We start from the raw sequence: 16,818 nt of genomic DNA, 5'->3' as shown, positions 1-16,818 counted from the left end.
CCCATGTGGAGTCACCTAGGCCGCTGGAAGCTCAAGGTATTGGACCTTCGGAAACTATTCCCTCAGATGGGTCCGGAGCCGCTGAGCAGGCATGAAGGTGTTTTCAGACCTACTCAATTGTACATTAAAGCTACACCAGCTACAAAGGCAAAGACTAAAGCATCTTTAAAGACAAAGAAACAAGTACAACAGCCTCATGGTCAGGCCTCCATGCCCAAAAAACAGATGCTCAAAATGTCCGAAGACTTAATTACTTTGATCAGGGGTTCCCATCCCCCTCCTGATAAGAGGCCTAGGCAAGAGACAGAATATGAATCTTCAGATCAGGTTTCCATTTCTTCAGGTTCCTCTTCTGATCAGAAATTCCTATGAGGATTCTGATGCTGAAGAATCTATCCCTTCAGCCTCTCCTCCTGAGGATTACTCTCTTGGGGAAACCTTGCATACCATGAGGGAACATTTCCACTGGGAGAGCCAATATTATTCTGAATCTAAGAAAAGGCTCGGAGACTTCCTTTTACTCCCACAACACAGGCCCCTAGCTATTCCGCCTGTGTTAGACATTGTTGTTGTATTTTCAGAGTCCAGTCTGACCCCTGACTCCTTACCTCCAGCTCCTGTTAAGCTAGACAGGTACTACAGGGTGCCTGACTCTCATAAATTCCTTTTCAAATACCCTGTAACTGATCCAGAAACTATTTCTCAAGGTCCCAAAGGGGTCAAGGCATCCACTGCAAAAAACCCTACCCCCTCCGACAGGGATTCTAGGGCATTAGACAGATGGGGAAAAGATTTTCTCCTCTGCTACCTTGGCTATAAGGGCATTAAATTGTCAGTTTCATATGCTCAAATATCAGCAATATATTATGTCACTGCTTAAACAGAAAATGTTGATAAATTCTGAAGGTACAGAAAACAAAGAAATGCAGGATTTATTGCATGCAGCTGAGCAAGTTGGAAAGCATACTTTACAATGTGGTTTTGATTCTTTGGAAGCCTCCTACAGAGCCGCTGTCACAGGTTCTGTCATTAGGAGGCATGCTTGGTTAAAGGAACGAAATTTACCGGATCACGTTAAAGCAAAATTATTAGATGCTCTATTACAGCATGATACTTTGTTTGGTGTTAAAGCAGAAGATGTGTTAAAGAAAATGGAGGACAAAGCTAAATCTATGCAAACAGTCAAAGATTTCTTACAGGTACAGCCTCCAAGATTTAGCAGACACTGGTCCTTTCCAGAGTCAGACAGACCACAAAGGGGCAGATACAGATGCCCAAGAGGCAAATCCCAGCCCCAAGGTTCATACAGGTCTAAACAATGGGGTGCTTCTACCTCCAAAAGTGGAGAAGACAAGTCACAGCCTTACAGGAAACAGTCCCAATGACTTCCCTCTGCCAGCGCCAAGCACTTACCTTCTGGCAGCACCTTTAGGGGGGAAACTAGCACTTTTTTCTCAAAATTGGCACATAACCCAGGACAAATGGGTCTTAGACGTAGTGTCACAGGCTACAAGTTTCACTTTCATACCCTGCCAAGGGCAAGCAGTTTTCCAGACCTACCAAAAAAACAATGGGCAGAGGCACAAAAACAAGTCTCATCCCTCATGGAAATGAGTGCCATTCAGCAAGTACCGGAACAAGAGCAGGGACAAGGATTTTCTTCAAGACTGTTCTTGGTACCCAGAAAGGACAAAGCCTGGAGACCAATACTGGACCTATCTATTCTAAACACATATCTGGATATACCAAAATTCAAAATGTTGACCTTACAGCAGCTTCTGCCCATGCTGGGCAAGAAGGCTTGGCTTGTGACTTTAGACCTAAAAGAGGCATACCTGCATGTCCCGATCAGACAAACATGCAGAAGATACCTCAGATTCAAAGCTGGCTCAATGCACTACCAATTCTCTGCACTGCCCTTTGGCTTATCTACTGCACCCAGGGTCTTCCCAAAGTGCCTGACACCAGTAATTGCATTCTGCAGACAGAGGAATACAAATATATCCTTACTTGGACGACTGCCTCATACAAGCAGAGGACGAGGACATTCTACTACAGCATCTGGCGTTTGTAAAGAGATTACTACCATGCTTAGGGTACACAGTCAACGAACAGAAATCAAAACTAGTACCCTCTCAAGAGATAATATTCCTGGGTGGAAGCTTAAATGCAACTGCCCAGATGGCTTATCTCACGCCAGACAAACAAAGGCAATTGACTACCTATTTCCAACTGTTGACAACAAAGGCCCAGTTATCTGCAAGAAAAATTCTGCAGGCTTTGGGCTTCATGGCATCCTGCATTCTACTAATTCCATATGCAAGACTGCATATGAGGAAACTTCAATGGTACCTAAAAAGTGTTTGGACTCAGCATTGCCACAGCCTGGAAACAATAATTACTCTCATTCCCTGCCTGCAACAGGAGTTTCGATGGTGGGTGAAGGCTTGTCACCAGAACAAGGGACAACCATTCACCTTACCCCCAGCCAGGCAGACATTGACAACGGATGCATCAGATTATTCCTGGGGGGCACACATGGCAGGAAGATGTATTTAAGGCACATGGTCTGCCAGCCAAATGCATCTACATATCAATCAAAAAGAGATGCTAGCTGTTCAGAATGCCCTGACAGCCCCCAAGGACCTACTTCATCCGGGACAACTACTGATAAAGACAGACAATACTACGGTCATGTGGTATATAAACAAGCAGGGAGGCACTCATTCTTACCCCCCTCTGCAGACTAGCCATGACTTTGTGGGACACAGCATTGACTTACCAAGTACATCTGCAGGCACAATTCCTGCCAGGAAAGATAAGTACTCTGGCAGACGAACTAAGCAGAAACCTCATGGATCCCCATGAGTGGAAATTGGATCCACAAGTCTTCGACATAACAAGGAAATGGGGATGCCTGGACATAGACCTATTTGCCTCTCCTCACAACTGCCAACTAAAGAGATTTTGCACAAAGACTTATCACAGACAAGCATGGAAAGTGGATGCCCTATCTTTCAGCTGGAAAAACTTAACAGTATATGCCTTTCCTCCACTCTCTCTCCTCCCTAAGGTACTCCTAAAGGTCAGACGAGAAGCCAAAAATTATACTGATTGCCCCAGACTGGCTCCGCCACTACTGGTATCCAATCCTAAGGAACTTGTCTCAATGCCCAGCCTGGATCTTACCTCAGATACCTCACCTACTGTCCCAACAAAACAATCAGATCCTGCACAGCCAACTCAAGACCTTAAATCTGACAGCATGGCGGATAATGTAGTCATACAAAACGCACCTCTCACTAAAGCGGTGATGGATATCATTTTGGAGGCCAGGAGGCCTAGTACTAGAAAATCTTATGCTAGAAAATGGAAGAGATTCTGGGCCTGGAACCAGGCACAAGGAATTGACACAGCAGTACCAAATATTCCTCAGATTTTGCAATACTTAACTGAGATGCTGGACAAAGGCCTATCCTTTTCATCAATTAAAATTCATGCCTCTGCCATTTCGGCTCATTACAATACAGAGCCACCAATCTTTTCTCATCCCTTGTTGAGGCAGTACGTCAGAGGAGCCAAAAACTTAAGGCCTCCAAGGCGATCACCAATACCTGCATGGGACCTCAATTATGTTTTGGAAAAAGTCTCTGCCCCCTTTTGAGCCAGCTGCTACAGCTGATATAAAGTTTTTATCTTGGAAAACAGCTCTGCTCCTAGCAATAACCTCTGCAAGACGCGTCTCAGAGCTACAGGCACTCATGGCTGTGGAACCTTTTTATCATTTTTTTATCCAGACAGGGTTTCTCTGAGGACAAACCTGACATTTATGCCTAAGGTAGTTTCCAGTGTGGTCCTTAATCAAACTATTCATCTGCCTACTTTTTATCCAAACCCACAGGATAAGGGGGAGAGAATTCTGCATTCTTTGGACATACACAGACAGCTACGCATCTACTTGAACAGAACCAAAGCTTTCAGAAAAATCTGAGCAGCCACTAGTGGCATATGCTGCATAATATCAAGGAAAGGCCATCTCAAAGCAGACCATTTCAAAGTGGATAGGCCACTGCATTCGTTTCTGCTATGCACAACATGGCAAGCCAGTGCCTAAGGGCATTAGGCTACATTCAACCAGAGCAGCAGCCACTTCAGCAGCCTTCCTCAGGGGAGTACCAACCAAAGACATTTTAGCGGCTGCTACCTGGAGTTCAGTGCACACCTTTGCAAAGCACTATCATTTACCACTCTACTCTAAATCCAGGGCAGGCTTTGCCACTGCAGTTCTGCAGGGCCTCATAGCCGCTCCTAATGCTATTTAGCTCCAGCCTCCCCAACCATAGCTTTGGGATTCAACCCAAGTATAATGACTGCAACAGTGAAACACGAAGAACATAGTACAGTTGTGTACACTTACCATAAATGTAGATGTTAGAGTGTATTCACTGTTGCTGTCCAGGTTACCCACCCACCATCCCCCATCTCTTTTTGCTGGAACTTGGCTGCGCTTCTCTAATCTATGCAACCTATGTGGTGTATTTGCTTGTAGATGAAGGTATAATATATTTTAGTACATGCATGTTTTATTGGCATATTTTTAGCCTTCCTTTTTGGGGGCACCTGACATCTGGGGCAAGAAAAACTGAAGAAAATGGCGTTGGCTGCATCTTTTATACCCCTGGCGCACTGACGTCAGAGAAGAGGCAACAGCAACCAACGTCGGACCTAGACTTTGGAATTCAGGCAGACTGAGGGTAGCCTGCCAGCAGGATAATAACCCAAGTGTAATGACTGCAACAGTGAATACACTCGAACATCTACATTTATGGTAAGTGTACACAACTGTACTTTTTCATGCTTCCTCAACTTCCCCTCCATCCATCCCCTTTCCTTAAAGTCTTCTGGAGGAACCTGTTGGATTATTTATTGGAACTTACAGTTCCGGGTTTGAGTCCCATTCTTTCAGTATTCTCTTTTTCTGTCTAATTTATGGAGATTTTATGGCAACAAACGTGATCTGAGGTATTGAGGATGGACAAGGGCATTAGGGTTAGAGGGAGGAGCTCGAGAGTTGGATCCCAAGTATGTGGCCAAGTTCGATCCAATAGTCGGATCTGTAACCCATTTGTTGAGGAAGAATGAAAGTGGACAACATCGATGTTCATCGTGTTTCACTGTTGCAGTCATGACTGTAGGGTTCTCCCCTGCCGGCAGGCAGTCCTCGGTCGGCCAGAATCCCAAAGTCTGGGTCTGGCGTCGGCTGTTCAGCCATGCTCCCTGACGTCAGAGCGCCAGGAGTACAAAGCTGACAGCCGACGCCATGTTCTCCAGTCTTTCTTTCCGTGCAGTGATAGCAGTTCGCATGTGCCGGTCGGCTGACTCCTGACAATGTTTTCTGATCAAACTTCAGTCCGAAGACTTTCTTCTCCTACTCAAAGCTAAGTACCCCGTTGGGGAAACTTTTTTTCTTGCTCCAGTCCGATGTCAGAAAAAGTTAATAATTGTATTTCATGTGGGAAGCAAACACCTCATAAGGATTTTCATTCTTACTGTATTCCTTGCTTAGGCCCTGACCACGACGTAGCTAGTTGTCGGTTTTGTGCTAGATTCAATCAACGTACTATTAAACGAAGGTACGATTTTGCTTTTCATTACTTTGGTAGGCGTTTTAATTACAAAATGTCGTCTGATACGGTTCCGGCTACCGGAGTTCACAAACGACACAAGGACAAAGACAGGCCTCCGAGGTCCAAATCAGACGATATCGCACAAGCGGCGCCAGCTTCAGGTTCAGCCGTCGTCAGTGAGGCACTTTTGCAGCCCCTGTCATCGGCCATTTCGGAACCGATAGCCGAAACGGACTCCCACGAGGAGCCAACTAGGCCTTTGAATATTTCTGTTGGACCTTCGGACAATGCTCCTTCGGATGGGTCTGGAGCCGCTGTGCAGGTACCGGCTTCCAAAAGGGTTTTCAGGCCTACTCAGCTGCTTATAAAGACAAAGGCAAAGACTCCTTCCAAATCAAAGACTGCAACCCAGGCCTCTTCTGATCCGGCTCCCAAGTCTCAGAAACAGTTACTTAAAATGGCGGAGGACTTGCTTACTATGATTAGGGGTTCACATCCCCCTCCAGATAAAAGGCCAAGGCAGGAAGTTTATTATGACTCCTCTGATCAGGCTTCTGTTTCTTCTTCTGACCAGGAATATTCTTTTCCTCCTTATGAGGATTCTGATGCTAAGGAATCCATTCCTTCAGCTTCTCCCCCTGAGGATTTCTCTTTTGGGGAAACTTTGCATGAAATGAGGGAACATTTCCACTGGGGAGGACAGGAGTACTCGGAATCTAAGAAAAGACTAAGGGATTTTCTTCTTCTTCCCCAGCATAGGCCCCTGGCTATTCCTCCTATTTTGGATATTGTGGATGATGCTTTTTCGGAGGCTAACTTAACTCCTGACTCTTCCTTCAGCTTCCTGTTAAGTCAGACAGATACTATAGGGTTCCTGATTCCCACCAGTTTTTATTCAAGAACCCTACTGCTGACCCTGAAACCATTTCTCAGGGTCCTAAGGGCGTTAAGGCCGCTTCTGCTAAAAACCCCATTCCCACTGAGAAGGATTCTAGATCTTTAGAACGATGGGGCAAGAAGGTGTACACTTCTGCTACTTTATCTATTAGGGCTTTAAACTGCCAGTTTCATATGCTGAAATACCAGCAATTTCTCCTGTCTGTTTTAAAGCAAAAGCTAACTTCCATTTCCGCCTGTGCAGAGGATAAGGAACTACATGACTTATTGCGTGCCACTGAACAAGTTGGGAAGCATGGTTTACACTGTGGATTTGATGCCTTGGAGGCTTCTTGTAGGGCTGCTGCCTCTGGCACAGTAATTAGAAGGCATGCATGGTTAAAGGAACAAAATTTGTCAGATCAGGTAAAGGCTAAATTATTGGATGCTCCTGTTCAGCATAATGTTTTATTTGGATCTAAAGCTGAAGACGTGATTAAAAAGATGGAGGACAAGGCAAAGTCCATGCAAACAGTTAAAGATTTCTTACAAGTACAGCCACCCAGATTTAGCAGGAATTGGCCTACAAAAATTGGTCCTTTCCCAATTCAGACAGGCCTCAGAGGGGTAGATATAGACGCCCCCGAGGTAGGCCTCAAATGCAAGCCTCTTATAGACCAAGACAGTGGACTGCTTCCACCCCTAGGGGAGGAGAAGACAAGGTCGCAAGCTCATAGAAGACGGACTCAATGACTCCCTCTGTTGGGCTGCAGGAACTTCTTGCCTGGAAGCCCCTCTCGAAGGAAAACTTTCTCTTTTTCATCTAAATTGGACTCGTATAACCCAAGACAAGTGGGTTCTGGATGTGGTTTCAAGAGGTTACAAATTCCATTTTCATACCCCACCAAGGCCAAGCGGATGGCCAGATCTTCCAAGACATCAGTGGTCAGAGGCATTAAACCAGGTGGAAGCTCTCTTGGCTATGAAAGCCATACAACTAGTTCCACTTTCAGAGATGGGACAAGGTTTTTACTCAAGGCTGTCTTTCTAGTCCCCAGAAAGCAAAATTAATGGAGACCCATTCTGGATCTGTCAGTCTTGAACACTTTTCTAGAGATACCAAAATTCAAGATGCTTACTCTACAGCAGCTACTGCCAATGCTGACCAAAAATGCATGGATGGTAACTTTGGATTTAAAAGAAGCATATTTACACATTCCCATCAGACAGGAACGCAGAAAATACCTCAGGTTCAAGGCACTACCAATTCTCTGTGCTGCCCTTTGGATTGTCTACTGCGCCCAGGGTCTTTACCAAGTGCCTGGCTCCAGTAGTAGCTTATTGCAGACTCAAGGGAATTCAAATTTACCCTTATCTGGACGACTGTCTTATTCAGGCAGACAGCAAGGATGTCTTACTCCAGCATCTACAGTTTGTTCAGAATCTTCTCAAGTTCCTGGGATTCACTGTAAACATAAAAAAGTCAAATTTAACACCTTCACAACAGATAATTTTTCTGGGCACTTCTCTAAACACAACAACCCAGATGGCATTTCTGACATACGAAAAACAGTTACAGCTAGCTTCAACTTTCAAAACTTTGGCAACTACAACTCGGCTATCTGCAAGGAGATTCCTGCAGGCTCTGGGTTACATGGCCTCCTGCATCCTTCTAGTACCATATGCAAGACTACATATGAGGAAAATACAGTGGTACCTAAAAAGTGTATGGTCTCAACATTGTCACAGTCTAGACATACTGATCTCCGTCCTGCCTTGTCTTCAAAAGGAATTCCTTTGGTGGTCCAAGGCATGTACTCTAAACAAAGGAAAACCCTTCTGTCTGCCTCCTGCCACACAGATTCTAATCACGGACACCACAGATTATGCTTGGGGAGCCCATTTTCGGGGCAACTGTCTGCAGGGCCTATGGACAAAGGATCAGAAGCACCTGCATATCAATTTAAAGGAAATGTTAGCCGTTCAAAAAGCTCTATTGGCCTTCAGGAATCTTCTACAACCAGGACAACTACTGATACGGACAGACAACACCACAGTTATGTGGTACATAAACAAGCAAGGGGGATCTTATTCCTATCCCCTTTGCAGACTAGCCATGGATCTTTGGAACACAGGTCTAGCTTGCAATCTGGACCTTCAAGCACAGTTTCTACCAGGGAAGCAAAACTTCCTGGCAGACAGTCTGAGCAGAAACCTTTCGGATCCACACGAATGGATGTTGGACTCCGAAATATTCAAGATGATTACAGCAGTCTGGGGATGTCCTCACATAGACCTCTTTGCATCCCACCTCAATCATCAACTACAAATTTTTTGCACCAGGACTTTCCACGATCAAGCTTGGAAAGTGGATGCTCTATCATTCAGTTGGAGAAACCTCTTGGGATATGCCTTTCCGCCTCTTCCTCTTCTTCCACGGGTATTACTAAAGATCAAGCAGGACAAGCCCAAGATGATCTTGCTGGCCCCAAATTGGCCTCGACAGTTTTGGTACCCAACACTGAGAAACCTTTGTCTAGAGCCACCCTGGGTTTTACCACAGATTCCGAATCTTCTGTCCCAACACCAGGGTCAGATTCTACACTCCCATGTCAAAACTCTCAGCCTGGCGGCCTGGTTAATCCAGGATCTTTGATTCATTCTCTCCTACCCAAGCAGGTTATGGATGTCATTTTAGAAGCCAGACGTCCTAGCACTACAAAATCTTATGCAGGAAAATGGAAAAGATTTTGTTCCTGGATGCAGGCTCAGGATTCTGATCCTCTTATTCCTAACATTCCTCAGATTTTACTTTACCTGTCAGACCTCTTACATAAGGGTCTCTCTTTCTCTTCCATAAAGATACACGCCTCTGCTATTTCTGCTCATTGTAATACAGACCCTCCTATCTTTTCCCATCAGCGCATGAGACAATTTCTCAGAGGAGCTAAGAACTTAAGGCCCCCTAGATCTCCTCCCATTCCTGCTTGGGATCTCAACTATGTTTTGGAAAAGCTCACCTTACCTCCTTTTGAGCCTGCTGCCTCATCTGACATGAAGTTCTTATCTTGGAAGACAGCCGTCCTGTTAGCTCTGACCTCTGCCAGGAGGGTTTCAGAGTTGCAAGCTCTTATGGCTGTGGAACCTTATATTATTTTTCATCAAGACAGGGTGTCTTTAAGGACTAATCCTACTTTCATGCCTAAGGTGGTTTCCAAAGTGGCTTTAAATCAAACTATTCACTTGCCAACTTTTTTCCCCACTCCTCAAAATAAAGGGGAAAGGATCTTACATTCCTTGGATGTACACAGACAACTACGTTTTTACCTGGACAGAACCAAGGACATCAGGAAATCAGAGCAATTGTTTGTTTTTTAGTCTTCAAGTTCCCAAGGTAAAGCCATTTCAAAACAGACCATTTCTAAATGGATTGCTCACGGAATCAGATTTTGCTATTCACACCATGGAAAGCAAATCCCAGGGAGTATAAGGACTCACTCTACCAGAGCTGCTGCCACGTCAGCTGCCTTCCTCAGGGGAGTTCCTACCAAAGACATTTTGGAAGCTGCAACTTGGAGTTCAATGCATACTTTTTCCAAGCACTACAATCTACCTCTCTACTCTAAGTCTAGGGCAGGCTTTGCTTCTGCAGTCTTGCAGGGCCTTATAGCCGCCCCCTCTACTTTGACCACCTCCCTTTCTTTCTGCTTTGGGATTCTACCCTACAGTCATGACTGCAACAGTGAAACACGATGAACATAGTGCAGTTGTGTACACTTACCATAAATGTAGATGTTCAAGTGTCTTCACTGTTGCAGTCTGGGTTTCCCTCCCTCCTGTCCCCTCTTATTTTTTCTTTTGTGTGGTTCCTTTTTTCACCCTTCTTCTGAGGTGTATTTGCAATAGGTATGGGACCTTACTCATTTTGGAACTTCTGACATCTGGGGCAAGAAAAACTGGAGAACATGGCGTCGGCTGTCAGCTTTGTACTCCTGGCGCTCTGACGTCAGGGAACATGGCTGAACAGTCGACGCCGGACCCAGACTTTGGGATTCTGGCCGACCGAGGACTACCTGCCGGCAGGGGAGAACCCTACTGTCATGACTGCAATAGTGAAGACACTCTAACATCTACATTTATGGTAAGTGTACACAACTGTACTTTATGGTGAGTACATAACTTTTAAATCTACTTGCTAAATGTAGAGAGTGTTGTGTAAGAGCAGTGACTGCTACTGTGGCATTCTTCAAAAATATTTCAGATAACATTTGTACTGCTGTGACATTTACTGCTTTGCATGTTTTTGCAAGAAACTATGTTGGATGCGATCTCTCGATCTAGGCCAGCATTATGATTCCTCTGATGATGATATATTCAGTCATAATGCCACCTGGAAAGATTAACCGGGCCTCTGTCCTGCCTGTTGAAGTGAGTGAACTGTATCATGAAAAGTACAAAAGTTATGTACTTGGCATAGTAACAGAGCTTCGTTATCGGTTTTCTTCAGCATACCAGTTCAGCAGTTCTGCCCAAAGGAGGCTGGAAGGAAATAATAGGGATAGGGATCAGTGTCTGCACAGGTGTTAATATGTGAATGGATTGTGGTGTATGTGTGGTGTGAATGTGTGCTCACTGTTCTAGGGCACCCTTGAGAACTAGAGAAGCAGAACAGCGCAGACCATTGTGAGAGCTGGGGAGGAGTTAGAATTTGGGGAAGTCCCTATATTTACTTGGAATAGTGCCTCTGTAAGCTAGTCATGTTTGAAGTGGATGGACTTAGATCATGAAGATCTGTCATTAAGGTAAGTACATAACTTCCATAGTCGGTGCAAATAGATGAGTTGTAGAGATCTTAGCACATCTACACCACATCACTAAAGACGCTGTCTGTAGTCAGACATTTTTACAGACACTAGCTGGACTTTGTGTACTCTTCTTTAGATGAATCATTATTGGCCTGGGGAGAAAGGATCATTTAAAGAGGAAGTGGTTTTACATAGCTGTTTTTGAAGTACAAGTGTTTGCAAAAAAAAGGAGAACAATGAAGTTCTGCAGTGTCTACTTTAGGTGTCTGATAAGGGGATATCAGGAGTAGTATGCAGCAGTACCCACACCCCACTCTTTGTCACCTTCCTCTTTGTTGCCTATTAACATTTTTCTGACATTTGAGAGAGGCTTTGTGTCAATTCCATTTTTTTTTTATTTTACTGAAGGTTTCATCTAATGAGTGTATTTTCTACATCAGGGTATTCACTACCCTGTGGTACACCAGCCTCAGAAAAATAATAATGGGTGGTTCATGAGTTGCAGATTTCCTGCATTGGGGTTGGCTGGTTGATTGAATCCCACCCATTTCAAGGGCTTTATTCATTTGCAGCAGCATTCTGTTGCTCTAGTTTCAGCCAGATGTCCTGCACCCATGTTTTCTTACAAAGATCATGGTTGGTGTGAGTTTTAAAATTAGTTTGCAGCCTGGCTGTGTGGTGCAGGGGGGGGGGGGGGTTCAGATCTAGCTGATGTAGGCAATCAGGGTTAGATTTTTGGCCCAGTCACACTCAGGGGCACATTGCGCAGGTGCAGTTTTCCCAATGGAGAAAGAGCAAGGCTGTTGGGACATCCTTTGCAGAACTGAGTGGTTGTCCTCTGACAGCTCATTAAATGCCTTTCCCCTACACCTCTTAGGTGAATGCAAGTAGGCCTGGGGAGAAAGAGAAACTTTGAACCATACCCAGTGGCTGTCTGAGTTGATAGCCTCTTCTGGTCATCCCTTACCCTGGTGATGGAGAGCAAAAGGCAGATTTGAGTCTCGTTTGTCATATGGTTAATGCAGACATGCACTCAACTACTATTTCTTTATAGGGAGATTTTGCTTGAACTGTGCACTTCCTAATTTGTCTGGATTTTGTTTCTGCAAATTATTTCTGGTGGTTTTGTTTTACCTGTATAAGCCTTTCAGTTATTGGCTGTTGTGTCTGCATAGATAAGAGACAGTAGCTTGTGCAGAGTTCATGTGCGTTTCTTTGTATGTTTTTACTCTGAGAAGTCATTTGATATGTTTCACATTGTAATATCTTAATATTTTGCAGCTGCAGCGATAATTCAGGTTGAAGACCAAAACACGGGTGCAATTGAAAACATCATAGTAGAAGTAAAGAAAGAGCCTGGCATGGAACATGGAGCTATCTTAGAAGACCATGTGCAGTCCACTATAGTTGAAGCTCCAAATGGAGACCTTACCCCTGAGATGATCCTCAGTATGATGGATCGATGATGGAAGAACATTTACTTTGGTTATTAAAGTGAACTAGAATGATTTGGGCTGTGTTTAAGCTGCCCAAGTGGTACATTTGCTTATTGCTTTGGTGACTGCTTTTGTATGACCATTCTACCATCAAAGTACAAGGAAACAAGCGTATGAAATCATGTAGGATGCGATTCACATAGTACTTAAAAATTATTTGTTCACCTGAAATCACTGAACACCAGTACTATTCCTAAAAGGGATTGAATTTCTTTCTACTTCAGAGTTTCCTTTGAGATGCTTTGTGTATAATGCTACCTTCGTGTGATGGGAAAAATCTTCGACTACCGGCATTTTGTTTGTTTGTATGTGTGTATGTATATAGAAATATATATATGTATAAATAAACCAGCAGTGTAATTTACATTCTGCAGGAGAAGGTATAAATATGAAATTTCTTAAAGTTATATTTCTTGGCTCAGTTACAGGGCATCACTTAAAATGATTTCCTCTTTTGTGAATGAATATTTTAGTTTAACCAAGTTGAACATAATGTAATGATACTTTATCTGCTAATACTGATTTTGTGCAGAGCATCTCTACTGGTCAAGCTTGTAAATGTAAATAACTTTTTTACTATGTAATCTTTTTCTAGTAATATACTGTAAAATGCAGAACAATAGCATTTTAAATGTAGCTGCAGGACTTTTTTCAATTAAGTTGCCACAAATTGTATAGTGAGTCAGTGCAGAAAAAATGCTTTCAGATCATGTAGAGCAAAACTGAGCATCTGACAAAATGCAAGAAAGATTAGGATTTCTTTTTTCAAATACACTGTCAAAGACCATCAGTTTGGGTTCAGGCATTCTTAAGTCTCCTTTTTGTAACTGTTTTATCATTGTATAGGAGTCAGCAAAGGGGGTTCTAAATGCTTATGACCCCTTCAGACTAGGCTAGGAAGTTTTAAATAGGTCAGTGGCATTTAGTTTAATGCGAACCAAGACAGAAACTGTTAATGGTTGTAAATTAATTTGTCACTTGTAAGGTTTTATGATACATCATTCTTGCAGATTTCAAGTTTCATCTCTGTATTGCTTTTAAACTGCCTTTTTGTTAAGGTATCAAATTATAGGTTGATGCATTTTTGTACTTGGCTGTACTGTTTGGAATTCTTCAAAGTAAGCCAATTAAGAAATTGGCTGTAAAATATATAATTGGACATTTAAAGGTGGGAAGAATATAGTACTGTACAGCTAATAAAAAATGACCCTTACTTGACCTCTTTATGATCTGGTAGTTGCATTTATTGTGATCAATTTTTGTGCTTGAATAGGAAGTGTTGTGGTACAGAAATGTGTTGAGGGGTTTACTGTTAAGGCTGCAAGAATTTTAGGTGAAGAGTACTAAATCAAAGGTTAACACCCAGAGTTACAGTAGCACCAAGGCTGTATTACCTCCCTGGGTCTTGTTTCCCCTTCAAGAATGTAGGATCCTAGTTTGTATTTAATTCTCAGAAATTATCCTCAAAATGGCCTGTTGTAAAAATGTGAAGTTTTGCCAAGTAAAATTGTATTGTTGATCAGCACTTAACCTAATTGAAGTTAAGCTGACATGAAGAGAATCGTACTGTTTATGGATGGACTGTCATGTATACAAGCAGTCCACCGTAAGTAACCCAGGCATAACAAACAGCAAATGCCTGGAATTAGTGCTGATGCAAAGGCAGTTCTTTGTTCAGAAATTAGCTTTGTTCAGAGGGTTCTGGGGGCAGGCGCCACAGAGTATCTTGCAGATGTCCTTCAAGAATGCAACTGCAGTCCTGACATATGGGTTGTCCTGCCTCAGGCAGCCCCTCGGTCGGCCGGATTCCAAAGTCTGGGTCCGGCGTCGGCTGATGTCGCCTCTTCCCCGACGTCAGAGCGGCTGGAGTATAAAGGCATCCGCCGACGCCATTTTCTTCAGTCTTTCCTGCCGCGCGGTGCCCGAAGCAGAAGCAGTTCGCAAGTGCCGGTCGGTCAGCTCCTGTGTTTCAGTTACCAAAGTCATCTAAAAGCTAAGTACCCCGTTGGGGAACATTTTTTCTTGCCTCACCCGATGTCAGAAAAAATTGAAAAAGTTAATTGTTTGTCTTGAGGTAAACAAATACCTCAAGGACTTCCATTCTTACTGCCTCCCTTGCCTGGGCCCAGACCACGACGTCTCGGCCTGTGCTGCCTGTGCTTGCTTTAATAAGCGCACACTCAGGCGCCGGGCAAAATTTGCCGAAGACTTTTTTGGCGAATCTTTCGCATATATCATGCCGTCGGAACAACCGACAACACAAGCTACCAAAAAACGCAAGGACCGGGACCGACATCTTCAGCCCGTGTCGTCCACCGATACCACGCCTAAGCCCTCCGCGAGTGCATCGGTCCCTTTGGAAGCGGTAATTCTACCGCCCCAGGCCGACGACATCGCTTTAACGCGTTCTTCAGTCCCGGAGACCACAACGGTGCCGGTTGATTTCCCACCAGAAACCGAAGCTTTAGATTTACCCGACACCATTCCTGTGGACAAGGTTACCCCCTGCACGTGGGGCAGCTAGGCCTCCGGTATCCATGTCCATCAAGGCCTTTGCACGTGCCAAGGCTGCCAGCCAGGCCAAGGCCCATCCTAAACCTACTGTTCAGGGCCCCTCTTCTGATAGACAGATCATGACTCTTGCTGCAGACCTAATCTCTCTTATCAGGGGGTCTCAACCGCACCCAGACAGAGGTTCTCAGCCGCCTGCAGATAAAAGGCCTAGAACTGAGCAGACAGACACCCTCTCTTCAGATAAAGCCTCTGGGGTTTCAGAGCACTCAGATACCCAGGAAGAATCCTTCCAGGCCTATGAGGACTCGGATGCTGAGGATTCAATTCCCTCTGCCTCCCCTCCAGAGGATATTTCTTTTGGTGAAGTTCTCCACTCCATGAGAGAACATTTTCAGTGGCAGGGTCAGGAGTTTTCTGACTCCAGGAAAAGGCTACGTACCTTCCTTAAGCTACCCCAACACAGACCTTTAGCTATTCCTCCAGTGCTGGATGTCCTTTGTATACTCAGGCTCCAGTGCTTCGCCTGATTCTCTCCCTCCTGCTCCTGTCAAGCCTGACAGATATTACAGGGTCCCTGAAACCCATAAGCATCTCTTTAAGGCCCACTCTGTGGATCTAGAAACTATTTCACAGGGCCCCAAGGCAGTGACTACTTCCTCGGCCAAAAACCCTCTACCCGCAGACAGGGAAGCTAGGTCCCTGGAGAGATGGGGCAAAAAAGTTTATACCTCTTCCACCCTTGCCATGAGGTCACTCAACTGCCTTTTTCATATGTTTCAGTACCAAGATTACTTAATGGATGATTTGCAGAAAAAGTTAGCCTCTCCTGGGCCTATAGATAGAAAGGCATTGCAGGATCTGGTTCATAACACTCAGCAGGTTAGCAATCATTTTCTTCAGTGTGGTTATGATGCATTGGAAGCTTCATGTAGGGCAGCCATGACAGGGGCCGTTATTCGTAGACATGGTTGAAAGAACAGCCTCTGCCAGACCATGTTAAAGTTAAGCTCCAGGATGCACCTCTGGAAAAACAGAAGCTTTTTGGTGCTAATGCACAGGAAGTGTTGAAGTCCATTGAGGAAAAGGCTATATCAGTACAGACTGTCGAGGATTTCCTCCAGGATGTCCTTCAAGGATGCATCTGCAGTCATAACATATGGGTTGTCCTGCCTCAGGCAGCCCTTCGGTCGGCCGGATTACAAAGTCTGGGTCTGGCTTCGGCTGATGTCGCACTTCACCCGACATCATAGCTTTTGGGGTATAAAGGCATCAGCCGACGCCATTTTCCTCCGTCTTTCTTGCCGCGCGGTGCCCGAAGCAGAAGCTGTTCGCAAGTGCCGGTCGGTCAGATCCAGAGATTTCAGCTACCGAAGACTTCTAAAAAAGCTAAGTACCCCGTTGGGGACTCTTTCTTGCCTCAGCCAATGTCAGACAAAGTAAATAATTGTTTAACTTGTGGGAAACAAATACCTCATAAGGATTTCCACTCTTATTGCCTTC

General features: G+C 44.4%; 1 protein-coding gene across 4 annotated transcripts in view; it reads left to right on the top strand.

Moving 5' to 3' along the window:
- CTCF (CCCTC-binding factor) overlaps window positions 1-14,022 on the top strand; it is a 2,058,695-nt gene extending 2,044,673 nt beyond the window's left edge. For all 4 annotated transcript variants that reach the window (XM_044081452.1, XM_044081454.1, XM_044081451.1 and 1 more), the window contains one exon: window positions 12,590-14,022. In XM_044081452.1, coding sequence (XP_043937387.1) covers window positions 12,590-12,774 — 185 coding nt within the window. In that variant the 3' untranslated portion in view covers window positions 12,775-14,022. The remainder of the gene's footprint in view (window positions 1-12,589) is intronic.
- Window positions 14,023-16,818: the final 2,796 nt, after the last annotated feature.

This window comes from Protopterus annectens, chromosome 8.part0, assembly GCF_019279795.1.
Source record: "Protopterus annectens isolate FY-2018-M chromosome 8.part0, PAN1.0, whole genome shotgun sequence".
Taxonomy (NCBI): Eukaryota; Metazoa; Chordata; order Ceratodontiformes; family Protopteridae; genus Protopterus; species Protopterus annectens.
The sequence above is the reverse complement of the archived record's forward strand: the minus strand, read 5'-3'. Positions and strand labels throughout refer to the sequence as shown.